Here is a 16,182-nt window from a genome sequence, read left to right on the forward strand (position 1 = left end):
GCTAAGGACAATGGTTCCCAATTTTCCTGACACTCTTTATTTTTTAATTTTCATTATTTAACCTTTATTTGAGACAAACCTCTCATGCAGCTCTTCCGGTTGGCCAATGCTGACCAACAACTCATCCCTACCCTGTGCTCAGTCCCCTGAGGCCATGTGCTGCAAGCTCAGCTGCTGAAGGCCTTCAACCCAAGAAGGGATTTTGTATTCCCTCTAAGAGACTAACTTTAGAACACTGCAGTGACATGTTACACTGTGACATTTATAAGCCACTTCCAAAGATGTTAGCCATTTTGAAGACTTTGGTTTGGATGTTAGTCAGCAGTCCTCCCTGACATAGGTTTCTGTAGTTGTAGCTGTGAATAATCATCCTGACACGTAACATTTTACTGGGCTAAATACTGTGTGAACTTATCTCTAGCTTTTATGAATTGGCAAAGTAAATAACTGATCTAAATTTTTTAGTTCTTGGATTTATTTATTTACTTATTTACTTACTTACTTACTTAATGCATGTGTGAGTGCACTGTCACTATCTTCAGACACACCAGAAGAGGGCATCAGATCCTATTACAGATGGTTGTGAGCCACTGTGTGGACCTCTGGAAGAGCAGCCAGATGGCTCTTAACCACTGAGCCATCTCTGCAGCCCAGTGTTGGACTCTTAAACATTATTTTAGTGTATGTGTACCATGGAACACATGTGGAAGTCAATGAACAATATTTTTAGAGTTGGTCATCTCTTCCTACCATGTGGGTTATGAGATTAGCCTCAGGTCATTACGTTTGGCAGCAAACACCTTTATCTTCTGAGCCATCTCGCTGGCCCTGATTTTTATTTTTGTGGAAGAAGGAATGAGATCTCAAGAGAGGTTAAGAAATTTAAAGAACGAAAGCTGCTGATCCCCAAGAACAGCAGCTTGCACTCATAAAGTGATTTAAAAGTACGATCCCAGCCATTGTCAGAGTAAGAATAAGAGTGCGGGCATGCCTCCCCTGTTCCTGAATAAATGGGGTCTGTGGAGCAGGCAGGCAGAGGAGCTCCGATCCACACCTGGGATTAGTCTCGGCCTCTAGCACCTCTAACCTCCTAAAGAAGGGTAAGGTACAATGAATGGTCTACTTTGAAAAGTCCTATCTTTTACTTGCTAAAATGGTGTCAATTATTTAAATTGTTAAAAATATTTTATAAGGTTTATAGACATATGTGTTGGCATGTGTGTCCTCCTCTGTCACTTTCAATTTATTTTTTTATGACAAGTTTCCTCACTGAACCTGAGGCTTGCTGTCTGAGTTAGGCTGTTTGGCTGGCAAGCCCCGGTGAACCTGTCTCTGTCATCATTACCCTCATGCACCCTGCCCTACAGCTGGGGCTATAGTAAGCATGGGACACCCAGCTTTTATGTGGGTCAAAGGGATCCAAACTCAGGACTCCATGCTTGTAGGGCAAGCACTTTTCTCACTGTGCCGTCTCCCCAGCCTAACCGAGGAGCTTAATGCCCACTTAATGATTAATAAGCAAATGCAGCAGGTGCTATGGCAATGCCCTTAATCTCAGCACATGGGAGGTGGTGGGAGAAAGATGAAGTCAATGAGACCCCTTTTTTATTTTAATTTAATTTAATTGTATTTTTTGTTTTGTTTTAAGACGGTTTCTCTGTGTAACTCCGGCTGCCCTGAACTCGCTCTGTAGATCAGTCTGGCCTCAAACTCACAGAGATCTGCCTGCCTCTGCCTCCCAAGTGCTGGGATCAAAGGTGTGTACCACCACCATCAGGCAAGACCCCTTCTTAAAAGAACAAAATAAATTTACTTTAGTATGACACAATAAAATGAAACAGTTGGCTTAACACCACGTACTGGTCTGATACATTTTCATAATAACCTATAACATGTAACTCACCAATGAACCATTTTCCTCCTAAGTCCTTAGTTATGGTCTTACTTATTGCAGTAACTTGCTCAGTTACCACACAAATGTCACTCATGAGAGTTTGGGCCCAGGTACCAGCATACATGGTCACAGGCAAGCCTGACATGGAGTAAGGGTCTGTGAAGGATGGCGTTTACTCCAGCTGAAAATGCATTTCACATACCCCATGGAAGCCCTTCCTGACGGGCTGCAGACAGTGGAGTGCAGCATCCGCACACAGGAGAACAGTAACAGAAAGCCAGCCCTGTGCCCTCCCCGCTCCCCGCCCACTCACTTGTCACTGGAGATGCTGCAGTCTATGACTGTTTTCCTGCTTGTATTAATGATTATAAATGGAAGCTGAATGGTGGAGTTCACAGCTGGAGGGCCCTGGTTTTGTTGTTCATTTTGTCGATTTCTCTGTACCAGGTTTTTAAAAGCAATTTGCTGTAATGTTCAATAAACAAATGAGGTCATTTAAAATATGAAAAAGTGACTTGGAATTTAAATGAATTAACATAATACATTTAAAAAATCTATTTCAAAATTAGAGTATTTAAGCAGGCGGCCTAACTGTACTAGTGAATAGAAAAGTTAAATATGATAAAAGATTACAATGAGTAAGTTCAATAAAACTATTTTAAGGATTAAACACATATATTGTATTTGTTTCTTTTTTCAAGACAGGATTTCTCTGTGTTAACAGCCTTGGCTGTCTTGGAATTCACTTTGTAGACAGGCTGGCCTCAAACCCACACAAAGAGACTCCTACCTCTGCCACCTGAGTGCTGGGATTAAAGTCATGCACCACTACACCCAGCAAAACATATATTTTGATGATATCTAACTAATTAACTATTGTAGCCTTTCGTTTCCATATCCCAGAGAAACAGGCTCTCAGAGGTACGGGCGAACCTGTAGCACAGGCAATAGCTCTCTTCAGAATGATCCCAAGGAAGCTTTGATATGATTCATTTCATATAGCATCCTAAGTTTAGGGTCAAATACACCTCATCTGTAGTATCTAGCCTAGGGATATACACAATTCCTTAAAACTAGAGAATTCTTTTTCAAAATGACATCTGGAACACTCAGACGGAAGCAACACCAGTCTGGCTAGCTGCAGGAGGCTAGGCTTCCGGACCTTGCCAACTGTGCCCCAAATTCCTACCACAGGTTTCTAAGGTTTACATATCTCAGGACCTTCTCTCAGGTAACTTCAGAATCCAGCCCAAGCTTCCCTTTACTGAAGCTTGGCCTCACAACACACAACACGAACACTCTACACTGTTCATGTCCTCACACCCTGCAACAATGAACAATCACTGCCCGGAACACCTCAGTCAACACAATTGTATAATATGAACTACAGTGTTTTTACTCTACAGAGTTTTCTACTCTTATAGACAATATAATCAATTATGGAAAACAAAGACGTATAATATTTTTCTACATCATTCCTTGGCATGTAAATATACAATTAGTTTATCTTTAGATTAAATTGTGTTATAATGCTTGATTTTAAAAATTGTTGCTTGAGTTGGATATGGTGGTGCACATCTGAAATTCCAGCACTTGGGAGGCAGATGCAGAGGCAGGCAGATTTCTTTGAGTTTGAGGCTAGTCTAGCCTACATAAGTAAGCTACAGGACAGCCAGAGGCTATGTAGAGTGACTCTGTCTCAAAACAGTAACAACAAAAAGTTTCTTGAGATTAAAAAGTCATTAAATGAATTTTGGCTTGCGATTAGGGCAGAATTTTAACAATTCTTCTAATATCCTAAACATTCTTCTACCATCTTGTATGACAATATTTGTACAAAGCAACATTCTCTGAAAATTATAAAATCAAAATGACAATCAACTCTGAAAGATGTTGAAGATACTTTCTGACCTGCAGTATCAAATATTTACCAATTTTGCCAAACTGTCCCTCTTTAAAATAATAAAATTTATTATTATTATATGTGTGTGAAGGTCATACCCTTTGGAGAGTCGGTCCTCGCCTTGTGCCTTATGTGGTATTCTAGAAAGTGAACTCAGTTTGCCAGATTTACATTCAAAATGTCTCTAGCTACTAGCCAACACGGTGGCCTCAAATTTTATGTAAAAATGAAGAGTAACATTCATCATCTGTATGCAAATATGCTTTTGTCTTTAATAAAAAGTAAGCCGGGTGGTGGTGGCACATGTTTGAGGCCAGCCTGGTCTACAGAATGAGTTCCAGGACAGCCAGGGCTATACAGAGAAACCCTGTCTCCAAAAAACCAAATCCAAAAAACCAACCAACCAACCAAACAAACAAACAAAAAGTAAAATCATTTTTTTAATGAAGAATTACTTTGAAATAAAATTTTCTTATGGTTTATTATCAACAAAATTTTGATTTGTACACATATATACTCATGTCATATACAGACAGGCTCCTCAGAATAGAAGGGTTGTTAAACGGAAGGACCTGAACTAGATGACATTTCTTGGGAGCTGTCTGGATACCCAACTTTGTGGTCCCATGCTGGGATTGGGAGAGGGGAAAGAAAGTCCTTACACACTTATGACTCACTGCTAGATAGACAGCATCAACACTGCAGAAGATGATGAAAGCAGTGGAACAAAGGACAGCCAGTCTTTTTTTTTTTTTTGCATGCTGGAGATTGAATTAAAGGCCCATTCTCACCAGGCAAGAACTCTAACACTCAGCTATATCCCTAACCTAATACTGTTATTTTAATAGTAAAAATAAAATGACCTCCCATGCACTGTGGACTGACTTCCTTATTTGCTGCCCCCTTTTTGAACCCCTTTGGCTTTTTGTTCTTTTCAGACTCAGTGCCCCTGTTCCAGAAGGTGAACAGCATCAAGTGTGTTCGTATGGGAATGGCTTAAGGCAGGAAAGGACGGCCATACACATAAAAGTAACATGTTATCTGTACATATAATGTAGTCAACTACTTATCTCAACTGTCAGCTTGATGAGAATCACCATGAGACGGTCTGCTGGGCATGCCTGTGTGGGACTGTCTTGATAATATTAAGTGAGGTGGTATTTTGGTTACATTCTGTTGCTGTGATAAATATTCTGACCAAAAACAACTCCGGGAAGGAAAGGGTTCATTTCAAGCTCACTGGGTGAACTCAACAGGAACTCTGAAGCAGAAACCACGGGAGACTATTGGCTTGCTTGCAGATCCACACTTAGCTTTCTCAGACAGCCCAGAACACTGGTCCAGGGAATGGTGCCATCCACAGAGGCCTGGACTCTCCTACATCATTAACAACCAAGACAATCCCTAACAGACCTGCCATCTGATCTGGGCAATCCTATCAACTTCATAGTTAAACCTAACTAGGGCATGTGAGAAGACTAACTAATAGTTAATCTGTGTCATGAAACAATGCGCTATGACACTAAGAAAAATCAAGCCAGTTCAGCTATAACAACTAATGTACAGGGACAACTTGTATAGCTTATTTCCTATGATTACTCTCTAGATCTCATTTAATAAAAGGAATAAAAAGGAAACATTAAGAGGAATTAAGCTGTATGTCTACCAAAAACCTGCAGTTACTGTTTTTAGTTATAACTTGAGTTTCATTTATAGTCTGAAGCTACCTAATTCTACAAAATGCACCAGGCTGCCCTCAGGTTAAAATCTTCTATAAATGTTCGGCTTGAGAGAAAGCAGAAGAAGAAAAAAATAGGACTTAGAAATTATGGGCATGTTACTGGTATAAAGATAAGCAAAGGAAAATACTCAACCTCATTCTTTGTGCTAGGCACTGAAACACTCAAAAGCCCTGTTTTATTTTATTATTGATTCAGATAGGGTCTCATGGCCTTGAACCTGCTATGTATATGACTATGACTTTGAACTTCTGATTCTACTGCTTCTATTTCCCAAGTGCTAGGGCTATAGGTATGACCTACTGAACCAGGATTATATAATGCTGGGGACTGAACCCAGAGCTTTGTGCGTGGCAAAAGCTAAGCAAGCACTCTACTAACTACACCCCCATCCGGCAGTCCTTTCGTACGAGGACATTCTGTCCCCCACTACTCTCTTTAACACAGAGATAATTATAGCCATGTTCTTAGAACAGATATCCCTTACAGATATTCACTAGCTGCACTACAGACTTTTCTTTTCTGATGATCCTTGGGATAATGGCCATTTTTATCCCAATTAGAGAACCCTTGCCTCCCTCATCCTCTCTGTGACTGATATTCTTCTTGCAAGAAAACAGATGGCAGGGGCTGAAGAGATGGCTCAGCGGTTAAGAACACTGACTGCTCTTCCGAAGGTCCTGAGTTCAATTCCCAGCAACCACATGGTGGCTCACAACCATCCATAATGAGATCTGACGCCCTCTTCTAGAGTGTCTGAAGACAGCTACAGTGTACTTACATATAATAATAAATCTTTGTGCCAGAGCGAGCAGAGGTCATGGCTCTCAACCATCTGTACAGCTATAGTGTACTCATATACAATAAACAAACAAACAAACAGATGGCAACGCAAGTGCTTTTAACAAAAACACAGGGCCTGGGACAAAAGTGTGATATGCCCCCCCCCCCCCACAATCGGACTACAGGAGAGAACTGGGAAATGGCAGGAGCCTGAGCCATCGGTAGTGCAGAAATCCCTCTGCCTGAGCTAGCCTCTTCCTGGGACAGATTAGACAGTACTGTCTTCTGTGAACAGGCTGGAGATGCCCCTCCAGGTAGACTGGAAATTCAGGTAGGGAAAGGGAACCCATCATCCAAGACTTCTCTATCTTTTCTCTTCCTTCATGTTGCACATAGGATAAAATGGCTGTAAGATTCCTCTGAAGTTGCCTTCAGAGGCACTTGACCGCCTTCACAACGGGCAGAATTAGATTCCAGACTTTTAAGACAGAAAAAGTTCTGATTTTGTCAGAAAGCATGGTCCCAATAACTCCTGGATGCTGGTTAAAGAAAAAAAATAGATGCCTTAGCCAGGTATAGCACTCTGGAAGGAGAGGCAGGTAGATCTCTGAGTTTGAGGCCTACCTAGTAGTCTACAGAGTAAATTCCAGGGCTATGTAAAGTGATCCTGTCTTAAAACAAAAACAAAAAAGAAACAAACAAAAAACTGGCCCAACTCTATATGAAAGGGAGAATGATTTAACATTGCTATTCAACTTTCTTTTATCTCCAAGACTATCTGAATTGGCCCACAACTGTCCTGCTCCTTTGTCAGTCTCTGTGGTTTGGCTCTGCACCTCCGAAATCAAGAGAGCCACTACACAGCCCTATACCCTCATCACCCAAGTCTTGCTGCTGACAACTCAGAACAATATAGCTCACCTAAAGAGTGCGTGGGCCAGGACCCCTACCACGGGGCACATTTTGCCTCCTTTGAGCAGCTGGTCGCTGGTGCTCCAGCACCCAGGCAGTAAGGCAGATGTGCAGCCTGATTCCACAGACTTCTTTTATTCAATATCCTAAGTTGGCAGCTCTGGTTCCCTTTACCCTGCCCATCATATACTAGAGGAACTCAAGAAGATGAGTCCCCTAGCATGGCTCCCTCGCAGGAGAAGGGGGGAGAATTTAGACCCACCTATGTTTACAGAGCCTTCTTGTTAGCAGAGCTTAAAAATATCAAAAGGAGAATTAGGTAGTTTCACTGAGAATCTTGGCCAGTGTACACAGACATTTGTAGCATTAAACAGCCTTTACAGCACAGTCTGGAGAGAGTCTGTACTCATTTTATACAGACCTTGACCTCAGAAGAAGAAAGATAAAGGAAATTGCCAATAATGGCTGGTAATGACTACCATATGGCCCAGATCCAAGATGCACAGTTCCAAGTTCCCACAGGAGTCCAGGTGGTCCCTCTGAGTGATCCATCCAGAGACTCCTGTGGTCACTGGAAGAGAAAGCAATTTATCATGCTTGAGAGCATTTAAGGAAAGTGGAGATCAAATCCTCAGTTACCATTAGTGAAGGCCGTTTGTCAGAGAGAAAGCAAACCTCGTATTATTCTCCAGAGAGTATAGAAGACTAGAAGGAAACATACTAATGTAATACTGGAGTCCTTGGAGGACAAGGTCCTCCTGAAAGACAAATTTGTCACCCAACCATCCCAGATATACATAGAAAACTTCAAAACCTGGTGGCTAAGCAAAGAGCCTGGACCAATCTGTCTAGACTACTATCTTAGTGTGTTACAAAAAGGAAAGGGAGCAGTAAAAGGACAAATGACAATAACCTCCCGGCCACTAGGAAAGCTACCCAAGGAAGGCCCATCCTGAAGTACCCCTCTAGAGCTTCTTCCTCTGAGGCCAGCCAGGGTAAGTCTGGAGCTACGCCTCACTCCTTCCTCAACCCTTTCCCAGCTTCCAAGGCAATAACTGGAGGCAAGCTGGCCTGTGAGCAGCAAGCTCTTGGGAGCAGCTCTCCATCTGAATATGGCGGGTCCTCCGGAGACTCCCCTCTCAGGGCCAACTGGAAGAGCCCCCACAAAAGATGGCACAGCATGAACTTCCCAGTGGACCCAGAAGCCTGAGGCTTCATGCTGCTCTTTTCTCCAGGTCCCCAGTCCCAGAAAGCAGCCACTTTCAGAGGAAAATTGGGCCAGGTCCAGAGATGTATTACACATCGCCCGTCAGTAGAGAAGCCTTCCTTTCCAAAACTCGTTCCTCATTTTGCCTCTGATAGAACCTATATCTGCTTCTGGTGGAAGACAATACACACTTTTTAGTACAGACGAGATGAAGAGAATAGAGGTCAGGACAAAAAGGCTTGCCAGTTCTGATCCATCTGAAAGAGCCCACCTTAGAGACAAAGCAACAAATAGCAAAGTTCCTCCACAGTCCGACTGCTGGGTAAGAGTGAACATGCAAAGGGAGCCGCTGCACCCAAGGTGGGGACAGATGTGACGGCTGATGTGAAAGCCAGAGGGCTGAGCACTCAACATCAGTGGACAACAATGCGTGGGGCTGTTGATATCCTCCCAGATACTATCTGATGACACTACCAACTATCAAACACACTGGCTTCAGGAACAAACAGGCAGAGAAAGATATGGCAAATCTTTACCTGAAGGAGAAGTTCCTGAAGCTGGGCCCGTTTCTGCTTTATCCGTTCTATCCGCCTCTGCTTCTCTATCTTTAAAACATAAGTTATAAAAACAAACACATCTTTAAATCATTTTTAAACATTTATATTTATTTTATGAGTGTTTACCCCTATCTTAGTCAGGGTTTCTAATCCTGCACAAACATGACCAAGAAGCAAGTTGGGGAGGAAAGGGTTTATTCAGCTTACACTTCCACATTGCTGTTCATCACCAAAGGAAGTCAGGACAGGAACTCAAGCAGGTCGGAACTTGGAGGCAGGAGCCGATATGGACATCACGGAAGGATGTTACTTATTCACTTGCTTCCCTGGCTTGCTCAGCTTGCTTTCTTATAGAGCCCAAGACAACTATCTGAGGAACGGCACTACCCACAATGGGCCCTCACCCATTGGATCACTATTTGAGAAAACGCCTCACTGCATTCATTACTAGATCTCATGGAGGCACTTCCCTCTATTGAAGCTCCTTTCTCTGTGATAACTCCAGCGTGTGCCAAGTTGACACACAAAACCAGCCAGTACAACCTCCATGTGCATCTGTGTATCACATGTATGCCTGGTGTCTGGTTTCCTTGGAAACCAGAAGAGGGCATTAGATCCCTTGGGAAGTATAGATGGTTCTAAGCCACCATGAGGGTGTCAGGAACTGAACCCAGGTCCTCTGCAAGAACAGCAAGTGCTCTCAGCCACCAAGACACCTCTCTGGTCTCCAAAGAGAATTTAAAATAAAGTCGTTCTTTCACCCTCTGGTATTGTATTTTGAGACAGGGTCTCCCTCTGTAGTTCATTTGAGGCTCAAACCCAACATCCTCTTGCCTACCTTTGGGGTATTTCTTCTTTGACATATCAAATAAATAGTCTTTCTTGTCTGCTCCACCCATATTTCCTGTTTGCTCCTCTCTCCTCTGGTCTGTACTAGGAGTCCCTTTTCTAGTTCTACTAACCATTACCACCCTTTGTATTAATTAAAAGTCATGTGAGTATCTATCTGTGGGACACTGCGGTAAGAACATAGGCTAAGCCCTACCTGCCGGTTATGCCCACACCTTTTCTCTAACATGCCTCTTTGACCTACTTAGCTCAGACCATATCTAATCCTTTCTTCTCTGTTCCATTCCCTCTTACCCCTTCTACCAGGTGTTTTTTATTTAAAAAAACATTTTTTTTGAGACACAGTGTTACTATGTAACCCAGACACAATAGGATTTTGAGATCCTCCTGCCTACACCTTCTAAGTGCTGGGATTACAGGTTCAGACTGTTGGACCCAGCATTCTAAAAATAGCTTCCACTGTTTCCAGATCAGGCCTACACTGCCTAACATTCAGAAATGAGTGTATCCCTTCTCTACAGCTATGTATCTTGGCACATTTAGCTATAATCTATGGGCATAATTCATACGTGGCAAACGCTCTACCACAGAGTTGTTACCTTGAGCCCAGACTAAATCACATTTTCACAACTTTTCTAATTTTTATCTCCTTTATTAAAGCAATTGTTTCCCGGGGTTTTGGTTTTAGTGTTAAAGTTTGTTTTTTCTGTAGTTATGGACATGGTAATGTTAATTGATTTTAGCTTATGGGTCTTTAGTATCAGCTTAATATTACTGATAATGTAATTAAAATGGGCCTGGAGAGATGGCTCAGCGATTAAGGGCACTGACTGCTCTTCTGGAGGTCCTGAGTTCAAATCCCAGCAACCACATGGTGGCTCACAACCATCTGTAGTGAGATCTGATGCCCTCTTCTGGGGTGTCTGAAGACAGCTACAGTGTACTTACTTAAATATAATAAATAAATAAATAAATCTTATCTGGGCAGTGGTGGCACACGCCTATAATCCCAGCACTCTGGGAGGCAGAGGCATTCTGAGTTTGAGGCCAGCCTGATCTACAGAGTGAGTTTCAGGACAGCAAGGGCTATACAGAGAAACCCTGCCTCGAAAAAGACCAAATCCAAAAAAACCAACCGCCCCCCCCCCCAAAAAAGTTCAAATTCTACTTAGGAAGAAGAAAAAGAGAAGGGAGACACTTCTGCTGTAGCACATGAAAACACTACCCTGTAGCCTTTGATGAATGTCTTTTTTTTCTGTCATTCATATAATAATAATAATAATAATAATAATAATAATAAATAAATAAATTTTTAGGTTGGGTGGGGTACAAATGTACTGAGTAAAATTTGAAACCAACTGTAATTATCTGCACGAGCCACTGTTAACCTCAGTTCAAATGGTCTTAACAGTAAAACTACAACAAACCAATTTAACAACACTGTGACAGGAAACATACTCATTTAAGGACTTTTTCTTCAGTGCTTAAAATTAACCAAGCTAAAAATGCTTTTAAATATTGTTCTAGAATTAGTGAAGGCCACAAGTGACATGCTGTCCTGTCACTTACTGACAGTGAGTCAAAGGTAGAAGACCTAACTTCCATAGTTATAGTTGGGTACTGAATAAGCAACACAGGAAACAAGCCACCAGTTTGAGCTATTTTTTGGATACATATAGATTTACCATGCATCAAAATAATGAATCAAGTAAGATTAGATTTGTTAGATGACCTACCAAAAATTAATTGGCAGATACTTAGATTTAAATTAGAATGAAAGGGGCTAGAGAGATGGCTCAGTGGTTAAGAGCACTGATTGTTCTTCCAGAGGTCCTGAGTTCGATTTCCAGCAAACATGGTGGCTCACAACCATCTATAATGGAACTGATGCCCTCTTCTGGTATTCATATACATAAAATAAATTAATCTATAAAAAATAAAATAAATTAGAATGCAATGAAGATACTTTCTAAGAAACGACAAAAATGAAATCCATTCATTTAACTTTGCTGTTGTTCTTGTGTTGGATTTTTGTTGTTGGTCTGTTTTGAGACGGCATATCTCAGTCTAGCTTTGGGCCAAATAGTTGAGATGATCTTGACCCTTGATCCTCCTCCTACTTCTGAAGTGCCAGGATTAGAGGTATATGCCATTGTCCCCTTCATGCCCAAACCACTCACTGACATTTTGTTCCTCAGTTCCTGGTTTTATAAAATAAACTGCAAACTGTATCTCCAAAACTCTTCCAATTCAAAATTTTCCACAGTCTTAAAGTAATGGTAAAGTAAAGCAAACATGAACAACTGGGAACATTTTAATATCACATAGTTATATTTCTAAATTAACTGTCTCGCATGCAAAACAAACAACTACAAAATCCAGCCAAATATCCAAGAGTATCCCTACTTACTTCCAGGTTTTGGCATTCCTGAGCAGAATTGGTAGGCAGGCCAATCCACTTGATTTCTTTTTTTTCCTTTGAAATTATGTTCATCGCCATTAGCACATTTAAAGCATCATAAACTCTTCGTCTAATGTTCTTCTGATCATAAGCCTGCTAAAAAATATTTTTATTAAGTGGTGAATTTTACAGGTTATCTTTCACATGCTGTTGATATTAATAGTAGTATCTCCCAAGTACTGAAGAAATTCTATGCCCATTGAAAATAACTTCAGATTTAATATGTAGTGAAGACACTTGTAAACTTTTTTTTTTTCAACTTGTGTGTGTTATTTGGAGAGGGGTGGTGGACATAAATTCTTGCCATATTGTCTATGTAGAGTTCCAAGGACCACTTGTGGAAGCCCGATCTCTTTTTCCATCACATGAATCCTGTGACTGACCTCAGGTCATCAGGCTTGGTGGCAAAATGTCTTTGTCAGCTGAGATATCTTACCAAGTCTGAAGACACTTTTCATTTATTTGTCTGTTTTATTTTTTTTTAGGTTGTTTTGAGGGTTGAATCCCAGGCCTCATGCATGTTAAAAAAAGTGTTCTATCACTGGGTTAGATCTCTAGTCCTGAAGACACCTTTAACAGAAATAACCTAAGAAGCAAACATTATAGCACCACTAGACTGACAAAAACCCTACAGGGGCATCTTGGGTGGGGGAGGAGGACTAAAGTGGAAACCTGGAGATGCAGAAAACAAAGATGTGGGTAAGCCTCAGCTGCATACAAAGCTTTCCTAAGAAGTCCAAGATAGATAAAAATTAATATCCATAACAAATATATACACAGAGAGGTAAAGTATTCAAAGTGCCTGCATTATTTGTAGAATTTTATACTTTAAAAACATAGGGGCTGGGGAGATAGCTGAGTGGGTAAGTGCTCACTATGCAAGGGCGAGACCCTAAGTCTGGATCCCCATGACCTGTGTAAAAGCCAACTGCAGCACACATCTGCAACCCCAATACAAGGGCAGTGAAGACATGTCGACCCTAGGTGTATACTGGCCTCCCAAGATAGCCAATCATTAGGCTTCAAGTGAGGATGCCAGGAACAGTATCATGTCTTTAATCCCAGCACTTGGGAGGCAGAAGCAAGTATTGCTCTATGAATTCAAGGGTAGTCTGGTCTGCACGGTGATTCCAGGCCAGTCAGACATGCAAACGGAGACACTGTCTATAAACAGACAAACAAAAATGAGGTGACAACTGAGAAAGCAAAACACCCAATGTTACCTCCATCATTTGCACACTCATGCATGAGCCTCTACACACATGTATACAACACAGACAACATACACATGCACATCAAGAACACATGTTTTAAGGTCTATGACCTGTGCCTCTTATGATATGGTTCATGGACCAGTGCAAAACAGCTGTTTTCAGTCTATATCCCAAAATATTTCTGTATTCTCTGCACACTGATTAGTTCAGCCAACTTTTCATTCTCTTGGTAATAAGACTTTTATTGAATGAATAAATGTACAGTATCATGAGGTTTGTATCATGAGGTTCTTACCTTGTTATACATAGGAAGTTCTTAGCAACAAAAATCAAATCAATTAAATGTGATAATAAAGGATAGTGGGGACCACTAAGCCCATCGAAATATAAAATGAAATCTAAATCAACTAAAAAAGTTTAGATTATGGAACTGAATATACATATTGTATTCATGACATTTTAGGCTTCATTTAACATCATTTTCTGGGTAAAATCCTAGTATTCTGAACTTTTCTATTTCTGTTTATTTGACATGGGAGTGGGGTGTGTGTATCTCAATATGTAGCCCAGGCTAGCCTTGTGCTCATTATACTACAAGCCGGCTTCAATTTCCTGAGTGCCCCAAAATTTACACAACCCCAATATTATATTTTAAAACTACTGCCAGGCAGTGGTGGCACAAACCTTTAATCCCAGCACACAGAAGGCAGTGGCAGGCAGATCTGAGTTTAAGGCTAGCCTGACTTACAAAGCAAGTTCTAGGAGAGCCAGGGCTACACAGAGAAATCTTGACTCAAAGAAACAAAAAAGTTTATCTTTGTGGGCTACTGACATGCACCAGCAGGGTAAAGTATTTCCCATGTGTGCCTGATGACCTCAGGTGAAGGTGGAAGGAGGGAACTGACTCCCACAACACTGTCCTTTGACCTCTACAAATATGTCATGGCATGCATGTGCCCACAAATATCACATACACAAACATACGAATAAATAGGGAACTCTCAAAGGATTCCCAAGTTTCCAGATTCCTCACACCAATGACAGAAACCAACAGGTGTACTGAATCCAGGAATCACAGTCTGAGCATAATTCATGATCTACCTACCGAGTCAGCCGCCAGATGGTTATTTGAATTGGTAAACTCGGACACCAGCTCGTCAGCTACTTCATTGTATGATGTTGTGCCTTTCCGCTGGACTTTCTCACACACCTTCATTGAAAAATGTCTCAAACCTTTCCCATTTTTATCTCCCTTTTTGCTTCGTTTACTAGGAGAGAAAGATTGATGAAAAAAATTCATATTTCATTAGAGACTTCCTCTACAAAAACCATGTTAAAAAAAAAAACAAAAAACAAAAACCAGAAGATAACCACTTTGTTTCTGTTACAAATGAAGAAAATTTAAATTGAATAGAGGAAATGTTTTCAAATTTAATTTTTATCTTAAGAGCTTAACAATATATAGAATGCTTTTCTACAATATCATTCATTTAGTAAGCAAGTGTTGACAAATTACTGCTATATGCCAGTGACTATTAGACACTGGAAATAAATTTGTGAAAAGCTATAATAACTCTACCTCCTAGAGTTTATGTGTTTTTTTATACTTTTCTTTGACATTAAAACTATCACCATCTCAGTTCTTACCCATTAAAACTTGAGGGGTCAGTTTAGTTCTAATAATATATGAGCATCAAGTATATATATAAAGACTATTAGAGGCCTGAAGTATAAAAATAGAGGTGAAATTCTTTCCCTCAGTGAGACCTAAAGCATGATGATAAAACATATACATAATGAAAGGTAAAAGTGCCAGGCACAGCTACTCACAATGCAGTGGAAGTGTGAAGATGGACAGCTGTTCTAACCTACAGGAAGATGACTTGCAGGGAGAGTCATCAACATTGAGTAAAGGCCAAAGGAGGGGCGTGAGGAGAGTTTTAGTCAAGACAAGCAGCAGAAATACAGTGTGGAGAGAACAGATAACATACAAAATACAGAAAACAAGCAGGGCGGAGCCAGCCAGTACAGTGTGCAAGGGGAGCCACGGCAGACATGATGAAGACCAGGCTGCGCCTTAACAACAAGCCAAACAAACCTGACTTCATCTCATCATGTTTATCAGCATAATCAAACTTATTAACAAATTATTTACATGTTCTGTGTTATATAAAAAAAAAAGCTCTTTCAAAAGGACATCTTCCTTCATTTCCCTACATTCCTGTTATGGTTGTCAACTTAACTACTTCTATAATTAACTAAAACCAAGCAGCTAGGTTTCTTTGTTAATTTTTATTTCTTGAGACAGGGTCTCACTACGTATCTCTGGCTAGTTTGTAACTCACTACATAGAGAAGGCTAGCCTCAAACTCATAAAAATCCAGTTGCATCAGATTTTCCCTCCCTTCCTTTCCCTCCCTCTTTTTGTTTTGTTTTTTTGAGACAGGGTTTCTCTGTGTAACAGCTTTCGGTGTTCTGGAATTCACTCTGTAGACCAGGCTGGCCACAAACTCAAGAGATCCATCTGCTTTTACCTCCCATGTGCTGGGATTAAAGGTGTGCGCCGCCTTGTCCAGCTCCTTCAGATTTTCTTAACCAGACTATGTGAAGCACAGAATCACCTTAATTCTCAGCCACACCTGGTGGCAGCCCAGATAAAGGAC

At 40.9% G+C, this 16,182-nt stretch overlaps 1 protein-coding gene across 13 annotated transcripts in view; it reads right to left on the bottom strand.

Moving 5' to 3' along the window:
• The window catches only part of Tfdp2 (transcription factor Dp-2), a 126,595-nt gene that overhangs the window by 12,665 nt on the left and 97,748 nt on the right, over nucleotides 1-16,182 (bottom strand). For 10 of the 13 annotated variants that reach the window (XM_052187611.1, XM_052187608.1, XM_052187614.1 and 7 more), the window contains 4 exons: nucleotides 14,625-14,787; nucleotides 12,255-12,401; nucleotides 8,975-9,043; nucleotides 2,208-2,359 (listed from right to left, as the gene is read on the bottom strand). In XM_052187611.1, coding sequence (XP_052043571.1) covers nucleotides 2,208-2,359; nucleotides 8,975-9,043; nucleotides 12,255-12,401; nucleotides 14,625-14,787 — 531 coding nt within the window. Of the gene's footprint in view, nucleotides 1-2,207; nucleotides 2,360-8,974; nucleotides 9,044-12,254; nucleotides 12,402-14,624; nucleotides 14,788-15,349; nucleotides 15,455-16,182 lie in introns of those variants that run through there. The other 3 variants (XM_052187612.1, XM_052187609.1, XM_052187619.1) reach the window with 2 other exon arrangements.

Source organism: Apodemus sylvaticus, chromosome 7 (assembly GCF_947179515.1).
Source record: "Apodemus sylvaticus chromosome 7, mApoSyl1.1, whole genome shotgun sequence".
NCBI lineage: Eukaryota > Metazoa > Chordata > Mammalia > Rodentia > Muridae > Apodemus > Apodemus sylvaticus.